This window comes from Antrostomus carolinensis, unplaced genomic scaffold, assembly GCF_000700745.2.
Source record: "Antrostomus carolinensis isolate BGI_N321 unplaced genomic scaffold, ASM70074v2 scaffold15242, whole genome shotgun sequence".
Classification (NCBI taxonomy): Eukaryota; Metazoa; Chordata; class Aves; order Caprimulgiformes; family Caprimulgidae; genus Antrostomus; species Antrostomus carolinensis.
Window position 1 is genome coordinate 15260 of NW_010300287.1, and position 13705 is coordinate 28964.

General features: G+C 43.0%; 1 protein-coding gene across 1 annotated transcript in view; it reads right to left on the bottom strand.

The window, feature by feature from the left end:
- Positions 1-13346, bottom strand: part of TDRD5 (tudor domain containing 5) — a gene marked incomplete at its 5' end in the record, with an annotated part of 16668 nt that extends 3322 nt beyond the window's left edge. The window contains 9 exons of the mRNA XM_029083777.1: positions 483-632; positions 1427-1588; positions 2866-3066; positions 4031-4097; positions 5720-5926; positions 6870-7090; positions 10472-10587; positions 11698-12114; positions 13108-13346. Of these exons, the coding sequence (XP_028939610.1) occupies positions 483-632; positions 1427-1588; positions 2866-3066; positions 4031-4097; positions 5720-5926; positions 6870-7090; positions 10472-10587; positions 11698-12114; positions 13108-13346 (1780 nt within the window). The remainder of the gene's footprint in view (positions 1-482; positions 633-1426; positions 1589-2865; positions 3067-4030; positions 4098-5719; positions 5927-6869; positions 7091-10471; positions 10588-11697; positions 12115-13107) is intronic.
- Positions 13347-13705: the final 359 nt, after the last annotated feature.

The window sequence follows — 13705 nt, forward strand, 5'->3', positions numbered from 1 at the left end:
GCAGGCCCTGGTAGACTCATCATTAACCACTATTTAAGAAGCAAAGTCATGACACCAGCACCACACAATGCCTCAAAGCACAGCCCAAAACGCAACCCTCCCAAACACAGCCTCCCAACTCAGGAAGAAGCCTGTGTGATCCAGAACAGCCCCACAGAACTCCCAGTAACCATCAGGACTGTGAATGGAAGGGAAAGAAGAGTAGGGAAGAAGGGCCAGGTTTGATCTATAAAGCCCTGAAACAGTCTTGTTTCCCCAATACCTTGATGTGCCAGTGGAGCACTAGTGGATCATCAATAACACCAGAAACAACAGCAAAGAGGAAAACATATAGCTCTGAGCCCACACTAACAGCCAGTCGTTATTTCATTGTCAGTCACTTTTAAAATAAAAATATGTCAAAGCAATCAAAGGGTTATTCAAAGAACCTAAAAACAAGAACAACCCCTCAAAACAGCAGTAGCTGAGAAAAGCACCCTTACCTTAACCACTGCCAGAAGCTCTGTAGGAGTTTCATTTTTATTCTCTTGTGCAAGTTCAGGGTCTTGATCTGTTGTTTTTGGGACACTCACTTCATCCAAAAGTGGCTGTACATCGTCCTGTGTCTCCTTCCCCGCAGACAGTTGCCATTGCTAAGGAGACAGACAAAGCAAGAAGAGGTACAGCTAGTGTGGGCAGAAGAAAGCAGGATGTACTGGAGAAAATTACAGAGCAATCAGATGACACCACCTGGAGATTAACTGAGAGAGAAATGCAAAGGAGCTCTTCTGTTCTGCCCAGAAGTTTTAACATTTCTATCTCAAGAAGTCTGGGCTACTTGGAAAGGACAGAAAGAACGTGGAAGGACAGGAAATAATGTGAACAAGAAACTAACTCTCACTTTAACTTCTCTCCTCCACAGTAAAACTTATCACTTGGAAATGTACAGTTTTATTCAAGCAATGTTTTCTGGTTATTGCTTGTTGCCTTCTGAGAAGTTTTACCACAGAGAAGTGTCCTAACATAGCAGAGCTGATAGAACACAGTGTCCAGCTGTTTGGCACTTAAGGGGGAGTGGGGACATTAATCCTGATGAGGCAAATCTAAGACTGGACAATGCAAAGGGAGTTCCCCACTGCTTAAGAGGAGTTACCAGAAAATGCTAACTGAGCAGTAACATGTGTCATATTAGACACAACTTCATTCCAGTTCAAAATATTGTGAGTAATTTTATAATTGACATTGATGATCACTTTAGTGATGCACCAAGGAAGAGAAGGGATAATTTTGGGCAACTAAACAGAAGAGTAGAGCATAAAAAAAAGGCAAAAAAAAAAATCAACTCCATAAAAAACTGCATGGGACTAAAACTATACATGTCTACTGATTCCTGGAGCTGATTTCATTGAATGACAGCTATGCCACAGCACCACAGTCAAACGCCCACCTGGTCACACAGCTCATCCCCCTCCAGCTTTGAGCTTGCTGTTTCACTATCTGCATTTATAGATTCCTGATGCAAGTGAAGGTCTGGCTCCACCAGTTCAGCATTCTCCTGATTTCCACTGGGCTGAACATACAAGGCTGAAGGATTCAGTTCCTTAAATCCCTAGGAACAAACAAAAAAAAAAAAAAAGCCCAGTATAGTCAACAAAACCACATTGTAACTACCACAAAGAATAAAAAGGATTCAGCCAATTTCTTACAGGTTTTATGAAGAAGCACACCACTCACAAATTAACTTCAAATTCTTGCAGAAATTGTCTTATTACAAAAACCAACTCCCTTTTCTCCAGCAACAAAATGATTCAGCAACGCCCCATTCCCCTCAAAACTGGACATACACATGCAAAAATACGATCACAGGATCTAATCTTGCCAAAACACACACTCTGCATCTATTGAATAAAACAACAGATACAAGCACTCTGGGCTGTAAAGCCTGGCTTTCTGTTGAGATATGAAATCGTGGCACTGCTTTTCTAAGGGTTTTCATATCCACACAGCTCTTACTGAAACTGAGCTGAGACATTCAGTTAATGACATAGATGGGTCTAAATAATAAATGCTCTCTGCACTGGCTTACAGCTTGAATGTCTGTCCAAGGGACAGCATGCAATCTACCACAGATACCACGCTGTCCAACATTGTACATTTCACTGAAAATGTAAGAAACTTTTTAAACCAAGACCATTTCCATAATTCAGTTTGCTAATGGCATAACCAATCTTCAATGCCTAGAGCAGAAAAGGACAAAATAATTTATTTAACTATCCTGTTCCTCACTCAACTGCCTCTGCCACTATGTGGCACTCCTTTAAGTCAGACAATAAAAATCTAATCAACTTGCTCTCATTAATTGTTTGGATGAATCAGGGGCCTCAACTTAACAAAACTTGCTGGAATTAACAACAGGTAGAGAAGTAACTAACACATCTCTTAACCAGCCTCTCAATTCCAGCTCAGTTTGGCCTTATGCTCAGAACATCTATAGTAATTTTACTTTTCCATGTCATTTATACAAGATGTGTGTCATCTCGAAATGAATCTGCAATACCAACAAGCTAATCAACTTTAAAAAAAATAATCAAAACCTTCTAATCCACTGTTAGAAGACAAGATGAAAATAATTTGTTCTACTAAACCAGAACATCTCTGCTGTATCAGGAGATTCCACCTTCATGAAAAAACCAACTCACCACAGAGTTAGACACTACGGGATGGTGTCACAAAATGGTAAGTTACAGGAAAGCAGGGAATACTCGTTTTGCTCTTCACAAAACTACTTGCTTCAACCTTAAAGATTACAGGCATTACAACCACTACGGGCACCCAACCAATCCTTTCTCTGCCCTTCCTTTCAGCAGCACACATCTTCCTCCTGACCTGGGAAGGAATGTTCTCTCCGCAGACCTCAGCGCATCCCCCATCCCTCAAGGCACAGTGGAAGTAGACATCCTCCTTGGTGGATGTGTCACACAGGAAGAGATGCAAAACACCATCCACATATTCATCCACGATGCCCACAAGCAGCTTGGAGCCACACAGCTTCTTGAATAGGAGAGTTGCTGCATTGGACCATGTACCCTGAAGAAGAAACAAGAATGTAAAGTTACTATAAACAGACCAATATTCATTGCCTGAGACTTCTGCTTGTGGGCCCTTGTCAAAAAGGCAATTTAGCTGGGTCAGGCTAGGGACAAATACAGGGAAGTCAGGCAGACAAGCTTCCCAGCACTGAACTAAATCAAACTACCCCAAAGCTTGCAAAGCTAGTTATGCTGGGAATGGCCTTTCACCCTAAATACCTATTTCCAAACACAGTTCAATAGGACTCACCAGTGATTTTATCATAATTGCCTAAAACACAATTGTTTGTTCTGTTGTGATTTTGTTGTTTGGTTTTTTTTTAATTTTTTTTTTAATTCCTGGGATCCTGGGATTATAAACATTAAAAGTATCAAAAGTTTTTAAGAAGCTGCTAAGCCTCACCACAATTAAATCTATGATTCTTCAACCTTCAAAAAACCAGAGGAAATAACTTTTTTAAAGTAATGTCTTTAAAACACAGAAGCAGCATCTCTGCTTACATACTTTCCTTCAGAGATTGTATTTCTCAGGCTTCTTCACCAAGAGTTTTTCCAGCACAGAAGAACTTTCTTATGACCTCTATAATTCTTTGGCTATGCTGATTGCATCATATCAACTCACTTAAAGCCCCGTCTAAGAAGAAATAATTTAAAACAGAGGGTTGGAGCTACCAGCTCCTTCCTTCAGAAGGACCTTCGAGAACTACTGGCAGGAGAAGAAACAAATTTGCTCATTTGCTTAACAGTAGCTACCTGTTTCTGCAACAACGTAATTAAGAATATTCTGATTATAAGGAAAAAAGACAGTGGAAGGGTGATAACTTGTAGACACTGCAGCAATTCTGCTGTAAACATTGATGGGAGCTAAATTAATCCAAATGTTCACCCTCATCAGGAGAAAAAGCCAACCTCTATTTGATAGCTCTCATACATATGTCAATAAACTGCATGTGAACACATACCTCCAGGGGTTTCACCCACGCCAAGGAACACGGGATGGCCTGAGCAGGGAGCTTCAAGTAGCACCACCTACAATACAAAACAAAGCCATCAGCATTACAGCAAGAACAGAGCAAAACCAGGCAGAAGAGCAGAACTTCCTCCTCTTCTGGGTTTTCAAATCAGTTTAGGAATAGAGAGGCACCTATTAGATTTTGCACTTATGAATAATACCCAACAGTAGCTTTAGAAAACACTCCATATCCAGAGAATGGGCACAGCAGGAGTAGCAGTAACAACTGGCCCCTGATGCCTCTTCCTGCCAAGCATCTTCCCATCACAACCCCGTATGATTACAGAGTTATGGGCAGAGAGCAATGGCTTTTGAACCAAAGAATGCCAACGGCCAGGCATGAATAGAGGCAAAGGAGAGGCAGAAGCAGATATGGAAAAGGTACTGAATTGCAGAGGAGAGCAAGAACCTCTGACACTGCAAACGCATCCTGCTCGGACTGCCAGCCGTTCGGGAAGATGTTTACATCTACTCAAAGAAGCCAGGAAGGATTAGGGAGCTTGCCCCAAAGTGACAGAAAGTGGCAAGAGGAAAGGCTGAGGAATGAAGGCAGAAACAAGGATTTATCCCAAAGTCACTGTGAGGGTCACAGGCAGGATTGATTAGCAAACCACCCAGAGTGATTAGTAAAGGACCCATAGCGATTAGCAAAACAGGTCTTCAACAATGTCACCTCAAGTATTAGCACGTAAGCAAGGAAGTGCCTACAAGGCACCACTAAAGGAATAAAAACCCAGATCCTTCCTAGGAAATCTGCATGCTGGGATGTCTTTCTGAAGAAAGACAGGGCAGTCAGCCTCACCTTGAACCCTGGGAAGGTGATAGAACAACTAATGTTGGGAACCATTTCAAGGCACACGAAAAACAAGGTGACTGGGAGAAGTCAGTATGGATTCACCAACTCACGCTTGACCAACTGGACAACCTTCTACCATGAAATGACTGGCCTGGTAGGTGTGGGAGAACAGTGGGTATTGTTTACCTTGACTTCTGTCAGGATTTTGATACTGTGTCCTGTAAGTCCCTCACAGAGAAGCTAATGAAGTATGGACTGGATGAGCAGACAGTGAGGCAGATTGAGAACCGGCTGAAGGGCAGGCCCAGAGACTAGTGATCAGTGGTACAAAGTCTAGCTGGAGGCCAGGAATTAGTGGTGTATCCCAGGGGTCAATACTAGGTCCAATACTGTTCAACACCTTCATTAATGATCTGGATGATGGGGGAGAGTCTACCTTCAGTGAATTTGAAGATTATACAAAACTGTAAGGAGTGATTGATACACCAAAGGGTCATGCTGCCATTCAGAGGGACCTCAACAGGACAGAGAAATGGACAGAGAGGAATCTCATGAACTTCAACTAAGTCCCGGACTTGGGAAGCAACAACACCACATACCAGTACATGCTGGGGGCCAACTGGCTGGAAAGCAGCACTTTACCATGAGTGTGACCAAGCACTGGAACAGATTGCCCAGAGAGGTTGTGGAGTCTCCATCCTTGGAGACACTGAAAAGCTGTCTTGACACGGTCCTGGGCAGTCTGCTCTAGGTGGTCCAAGAAGGTTGGACAGGACGACCTCCAGCAGTCTCTTTCAACTTCAGTCATTCTGTGAGTCTGTCACCCATGTGTAATTTACTTACTTGAGGAACCTCAGCCAAGACTTTCGGACAATTTCGAGGTTTCCGTAATCTGGGTAGAACACCTCTACTTCTTGGTCACTGATCACACGGTGGATGATAACACGGTACCACCATTTCGAGACCGTTACACAGCAAAGCTGTCCAGGCCGTACTGAAGACTCAGGCATGATATAACGATCAGAAACAAGTTTATTTGAGTAACAGTGTCTGCAAAAGATCATAATGAAAAACTGCACTTGGTAGGATGCAGGAGGTGAAGAAAGAGAAATATACAGGGCTTCTGAAGAATCCTCATTTCCCAAAGTCCCCATGACATGAATTTTCAGGAGTTGTTTTAATAGATGTTTTACATCTCTGTTTTCCTACACTTAAATTTAAATATAATGCAATAAATAAATAAAAATGCAAACCCAAACTTTGAACATTTGAATGATATTCTTGGGGTCCAACAAAAAAGTTAATTAATGGGGATTAATCAGAGGCTAAATACAGTCATTCTAGTTATTAATCTTTAACATTACCTTGTCAGTGCTTCTTATGATCCAGGTTCTGAAGCACTGGTTCATGCACACAGTATCTGTCTGCAGAGTCTGTAATCACACTTACATGTGCCCCTCGGACACCAAGCATTTACTTTGGCACACAATTAACAACTGTAGCACTGTTGTGGTGGAACAGAATCCCAAATGCATACTGTAACTGACACAAACAAAGCCACTGATGGAGATTTGCTTTCAAATATGGATATGACAAAGGCCTATTACCTGGTGCTTTTTGATAAGTGTTGGAGATGGAAATAAAAGGTTTAACTGAGCACATTAGTGATGGTAGCACAGACAACAGAGAGGTGCAAAGGAACCCTGAAGTTCCTTTCCGTAACCTTTCCAGCCTTTTAAAATTTAGGACTGTCTAGGACACAGTCAAACAACCATAAATTGCTATTAACCACACTTTTTGTTTGGTAATTAAAAGGAATGGCTAAACATTATGAGTTTGTGTTTTAGTACAGCACCGGAATCTGTATCGAGTAATCAAGCCAGCAGTGACCACAACTGACAGCTGGGTGCCCTGTTCCCTCAGCACACACACACACACACACACACACACACACAACTGCACAGTGCACTGAATCAGCAGAGCATGCTCGCACCTCATCTCAATCATCATATCCTGCAGTTTATCAGATGAGTCCTTGCTGCAGATGTGGATGTAGAACTGGCCAGGAGAGATGATGAATTCTACAAAGACTCCCACCAAGCACCTTGTCTCCAGTGGTGGTAAACTGCAGAGGCTTCTGTCCTGAACAGCATCTGGGGGGATTTCTGGAGTCATTATCAACTTGGCTAGTAGGGACTGCTCCAAATCTTGAGGCTACAACGGGATAAGAGGAAGGTGGCACTCAGATGTCTCATCATGCACTGAACACACATAACTGGCCTTTCCATTAAGGTAAAAAATAGTTCTGCTTTCTTGGGAGTCTGTGAATTACTGAATATAAAAGAAACCTAACAAATGGCACAAACTTGGATTAAAACTTTCATTCATTTTCACAATCTCTTCCTTCCTTCTTTTTTCCCCTCCATTGTAAAGAAGAATGCAACAAAAATACCTTGCTTATATTCCTGCAAGGAATACAAGAGAGGAATTGAATTCATGTCACATATTTAGACAAAAGTATTGAATGGATATTGTTAAAAAAAACCCCCAAACCCAACAAAAACACACCAAAAAACCCAAACACAACCCACTTGTTTGTTGGATTTTACCTAAGAGATGCTATTTCTGTGTTCTGTGACCATGAGAGAGTACATGACTGAACCAGGAAAACTATCTGAAAATGATTCAAAAGTGACAGAAGGCACAAAGGCATCTCATTTTCACACTGGAGCTATTTCCCAAGGATAAAAACAAACAAAATCCACAAATTCTGTTCTTTTCTCACTCCAGACACATTTGTACAGGAGTTGTTAGCACAGCTTACAATTTTGTTCTCTTCTTTAACTGCTGAAAACATTATTTCACATGAACTAGTGTGGATGGGAACCTTAATCAAGCATCAGCTACTTTCACTGCCTCAAGAGCTTTTTTTGTGCCAACAAACAGCACTCTTCCAATAATCAAAAGTCAAAATTATTTCCATTTTACTCTTCATGAATATGCTACGAGTTACCACTGTATTATACATCAGGCAATGTATAGGAAATCTGTCTTCCAGCACAGACTCCACTGCTTGTCTGGCTAAATCCAACTGCAAGCAATGAGTTCTTGCAAAACAGGCTCTCTCAAACATTTTTTAGAGAAGCAGATAAAGAGTCTCTCCTTCTCCAGACTAAGCAAGAGTTAATGCCCTTGAATTGTTTTTAGTTAAAAAAATTTGACTAAAACATCAAGTTAAGCAGTGAGTGAACATTTTTGAGTTAAAGAGCAGCTGGGGGAGTTCTTCCCTGAGCAGCAGCAGCCATCACCTCTGAAAGACCCTCACATTGCATGGATTTCCTCCAAGAAGTGCCTGTGAACAGTGGCACTTCTAAGGGATAGTTTTGCTCTGAGAATGCTCTTTGTATCAGACTCTTCAGGGCACACATTATCTTTATAATCTAGCTCACACACTGGTAGGGATAACAGACATTTCTGTGGAAGATGTAGAAGACGTACTTAAAAACGTATTTACAAACAAGCAATAAAATTATAAAAAGATAAACCAACAGAATTCACTGTAAAACTAGGTTTACAGGAGGTATGGCTTGCAGGACAGGGTAAGTCCTTGCCCTAAGCTGGTGTGGTGGTTTCATTCCTTTGACTTGGAGCCAAACCCAGTTGCTCTCTCATTCTCTGCCTCCACCCAGGGAGTAGGGGGAGATAATTGGAAGGATAAGGGTAAAGAGACACGTGGGCTGAGATAAAAACAATTTAGTCATTGAAATGAAATAATAACAACAATAATAATAGAATATACAAATGAGTGATGCACAGTGCAATTGCTCACCACCCGCCAACTGATGCCCAGCCTGTGCCAGCTAATGATCCTGGAGCAGAAACAATCCCGAAACTGAAACTGCAGTCTCAGAAGAGTGAGAGCCCGAGGGATCCCAGAGATATCATCTCCGCTTTCTGGTCAACCCTTGTTAATATACTGACCATGACATGATATGAGATGGAATATCTCATTGGCATAGCCAAATACCAATTTTGGGTTTTGTTAATTACTACCCTTCCTCCCTCCCAGTCCTTTGCACTTGCAAACTACCCAGACACGATGACCTTAGATGTGGAGCAGCAACTAAGAACATTAGCACCTTGTCAACATTCTTCTCATAACAAATCCCATAGTGAAACCAAAACACAGCTACTCTAGCTACCGAGAAGAAAATGATCCTAGTGAAACCAGGAGAGCAGGACTGGCAGCTGGCAGAGTGTGATGTGGATGACACCTTTCCTTCTGCTCAGGGCGGCAAGAAAAGCTGTTGAGCTCTATCTATGTTACTGTTCTCATGACTGAGCAGATTGACTCAGTCCTTAGTCTCTTGTAAATGGACACTGGGGTACCTCGCAGCAGGGCAGCGATCAGGTCACATCTCTCCCCTGTACCTCACAGCATCCCGATGCTCACTGCATACACAAAGTGACACACTCCGACCTGCTTTCCTCCCCTTTAGGGATTTTTTTAAAACAAAATGGCAAGCTTGGTGTTTCATGAGGATTACTGGTTGTATACAGACTTATTCTGCTAGAATTTTTAAACGGGTTCCCTTTGTGATACGTAAGAACAAAAAAACCTGACTGGAGGTTGGGGTTACCAGGACCACATACCCCCTTTTTTACCCTTCCCACAAGCAGACTTTATTTGATCTAGGGGAACTCCCTGTGAACTTCATCACACCAAGCTAAAAAGATTACTTTAAAGGATCAGAATATCCTGCCAAAAATGTCTAAATGGTATGTTTTATGTAGTGCTGCACAAAGTCCAACCCATAGTTCCAGGCTTCCAAGTTCATTAGGGAAGAAAACACCAAATTCAGGAATAATTTCTGGGACCCTTTCCTTGCCTATGCATTCCAACCATACAGGTAGGTACAGCCACAAGACCAGGTTGGCAGAGGAAACAATTCTCATTAGGAGGATTTTCCTGAGAAAAGCAAGGCCTAAAGATGCTCAAAATAAATAAAAAAAAAAAAAATAGAGGGGGCATAAACAAATTATCCCAGTTCTGCCAGTTCAGAGCCTCTGTACTGTTCTTCTCCATCTCTTTCTAAAAATACACTGCTAAACAAACAAAAAAATTCCAAATTTTCCAAGTCCAATCAAATAGTTGAGTTGAGACTGCAGGAATCAAGGTTTCTGAGGACCATTCCCCAGCTCTGCCACACAGCTGCTTGACATTTAAATCCTGCCTAGTGCAGCAGGGCAAATTCCACACAGCTAGTCATAGAACAAAGTTATTAAAGTCCTATTACAGTTACGTACACCAAAAGGTATCATCACTATTATCAGGGAGCAAGATCACACTTAATTGATCCTGGATGATCTGCAACACAGCTCTCAAGACCAGAAAGAAACAAGAAAAAGACCTAGTTTGGATGGCATACAAAGCTATAAACCAGGTCAGTATGACTCTGGTCACCTCCAGACTCGTCTAAAACAGGTCCAAAAATGTTTGGAAGCAGCAGTGCATCAACAATGTAAACTCAACAGAAACAAAGGCAGTAAAGATTATCACCTCCCAGCTTACAGACAGCTCAACCAGCCACTTACTTGTTTGAGGCCATCATCCAAATCTACTGCTTGTGTTTCCACTGGCTCTGACTTCTCTTCTGCTGTCTGATGGAAGCTCTCCATCTCACAGCTGGGTTCCAAAGGAGGCATCTCAACTGCAGGTGCTGCTGCAAAGACAATAATTTCACTGTTATTCTTTGTTGGACCGGTGCAGTGCTACATATTAAGCAGAAAGAGAAGACATGGAAATAAAATCTGAAAGCACTGGTGCTGTTTTCCTCATCTCGTAACATTCACAGCCACCACATTCATGAGGATTCACTTGAAAGGCATCCTTCACTTATTGATAAATTTAAAAAACAAAACAAAACCTACTTGCTTTTGTAAGTGTGCTAAGGGTTAAATCAATTGCTAGAATGATGCTAAAATGAATTTTCCTCAGGAGAAGTCAGGAGTTTGGCAGGAACTATATGTGATTTTCTGCCTTCTCTCATAGCTGTCATGGGAATGCTGAGGACACCTGCAGACTCTTCTGTTTTGTTTTGTGGAATACTGTAGCTTTCAGACTAGTGCTAAACCTTCAGTCTCAAAAAGGGCATTGGAAAGGCTTTAACAGCCTCTGGAGCAAACCTTCAGCAGATCCTTCTAGCTTTGTTATCTATCGCCTGGAATGACTAGAAATTCCAGTCCTACACACACATTCAGAAAGTTCGTACTCTGAACAGGCTAAACATCCTTTCTTTCACCTCACACCAAAAAACAGTGGCTACCTAGAGAAAATTTCCAGTTCAGCTCTCTGCTATCACGACAAATCCCTTGTGACGGTTGCATCTGCAGCACCCCACAGGCCTTCTCTTCTGCTGTCTGATGCAAGCTCTCCATCTCACAGCTGGGTTCCAAAGGAGGCATCTCAACTGCAGGTGCTGCTGCAAAGACAATAATTTCACTGTTATTTGTTGGACTGATGCAGTGCTACATATTAAGCAGAAAGAGAAGACGTGAAAATAAAATCTGAAAGCATTGGTGCTGTTCTCCTCATCTTGCAACATTCACAGCCACCACATTCACGAGGATTCAAGGGGAACTGGGACTACTACAGTGACTGGAAATGCAGCAACATCCACTTGGAACACAGCTGCTCGGCCACAGTGCTTGAGAGAGCTATGAGCATTCAGTTAAGTAACACAACATCTTACCTTGCAGCACCTCCTCCTTCTCCTCACCTTGCAGCACCTCACCTTGCAGCACCTCCTCCTTCTCCTCACCTTGCAGCACCTCACCTTGCAGCACCTCTTCCTTCTCTATCTCACTTGCTAGGCACTTCTTCAGGGTCAGCAAGGAACCTGCTCTCGTCTGCTCAACGACAATAACATCAGACACGCTTCTGAGGACTTCAGACATGGAGAAAAATCCATATTGTGCGTACTGGAATGCTCGGCCAAAGCGTCTGGAGAAGGCCTTAGGAAAGTCCATTAGTAGAAGTGGTGAGGAACTCAGCAGATCCTGCAGCTCAGCCTTCACCGTGGCGGGCAGGACAGGAGCCCTGCGTCTCCGAGGAGAACTCTGTGAATTCTTAGGAGAAGCAGCACCTGCCTTCCAAGCAGTGCCCTTCTGTGCCCTAGTGCTTCTCTTCTGTCTGGCAACCAGTTGGGCAATCGCTTTGGTGGTCTCATCTGCAATGGCTACAGCAGAAAGAAACAATTAGACTACCAAAACAGCCAACCATTAAAAGCTCTACACAGGCAAAGCTCCTTATCCTTCCTCTTCCCCCCAAGCCTTTACAGAAGCAGGTGTCTCCTTCAAAAGCAATCACACTAAACCGTGGCTGATTTCCAGCAGGGTACCCACTTTTCCTCTCCCTTTGATTTAACAGTCAACAACCAATCTGCACCCTCATTCCTATAAATTCAGATGCAGGTAGGAAGGCAGGTCAAATTCTTCGATACAGGATCACAACAGGAAAACCAGCTGCTATGAGTTTTGTTAGGAAAACAGTAACTGGCTCCCTGCTCCCCTCAGCCAGAATCACAGTAAACCCCACTATGGAGCACCCACTTGCTCAGACAAGGTCTCCCAGGAGAGCAGCCCAGCTCTTGTCCATGCTTTTAAACAACTTTTTCTCGTCTTTCCATAGCACTCAAAAAAATAGCATTTCACTCTTCCCAATCAACTCTTTGCCCTACCATTTGTTTCTACAGCTCCTCCCCACAGAGAAGGAAAATGAAAAAGGTTCTTTGATACAGACTAAACATCCCATGGGGTCAGGTAGGGAAACATTTACAACTTCTCCCAAGAGGCCACATCCCTGCCTTTGGCTCCTGCTGTAGTCTGCATTTACAGGAAAAGTGAAGCTTACTAATCCTACTGTACCCATAAGAAATGTTACTGTAGTTTCTAAACTAAGTGCAGAATACAAAATGGGCAAAAATAACTGGAAGCCTGTGTGATTTTTCAAGAGGGAAGAGTGGAAAAGCATTAAAAGGCAGATCAAAATACAGTAAAAAAACACCAAAACCAAGAAATTAAATAAAGCTATATGAGAAAAAGAGCAACGGAGATATGTGACCTACAGCTCTGTGAATTCATCCTTCACATCCCCATTTTAGAGCATCACTTCATACTAGTATGTGGTTCCAAACAAATCCTCCACTGTAAGGAAAAAAAAACCACCTCACCTTTGAGGATAAAAGTGCCTTTCTCATAAGGACAGACTCTGACAACTTCAGGCATATCTGCCACCAGCTCCAAGGTGGACTGGAAGCCTAGGTCACGTAGAGGAAGAGGTTTGCCAATCATGGCCATGAACTCCTTCTCCAGCTGCTCTGGGGTTAAGCCTTCTTTAGCAGCCATTAGCAGCGATCTCACCTCCTTCTTCAGCACCTCCATAACCTGCACCTGCTTCGACGTGTCTGCACTAAAGGAGAAACAAAAGCAAGCAGAGACCAACTTGGAACACAGCTGCTCCAACACGGCCAAGACTTTTTAGTACTTAGTAGCCAAAAGCTAAGGGAGGGGAAAGAGGGCAGCAAGCCAGGCTCACCAACAGCCACCACCTACCAAGCCTTGTACTTCCTTGCCCACACTTCTGTATTATTTCCTTGCCCACACCCCTGTATCTCTTGCCCGCCCCCCCTGGAGCTGTCACCCTTCAGCACCCCCTGTCCCAGCTCCGATCATGGCTCCTCCTGCATTCGCTGCCTGTCCCCATGGGACCCCGGCCCCAACGAGCACTGCATCCCCACAGAGCTCAGTGCACCCCTACGCCCCTGCCCC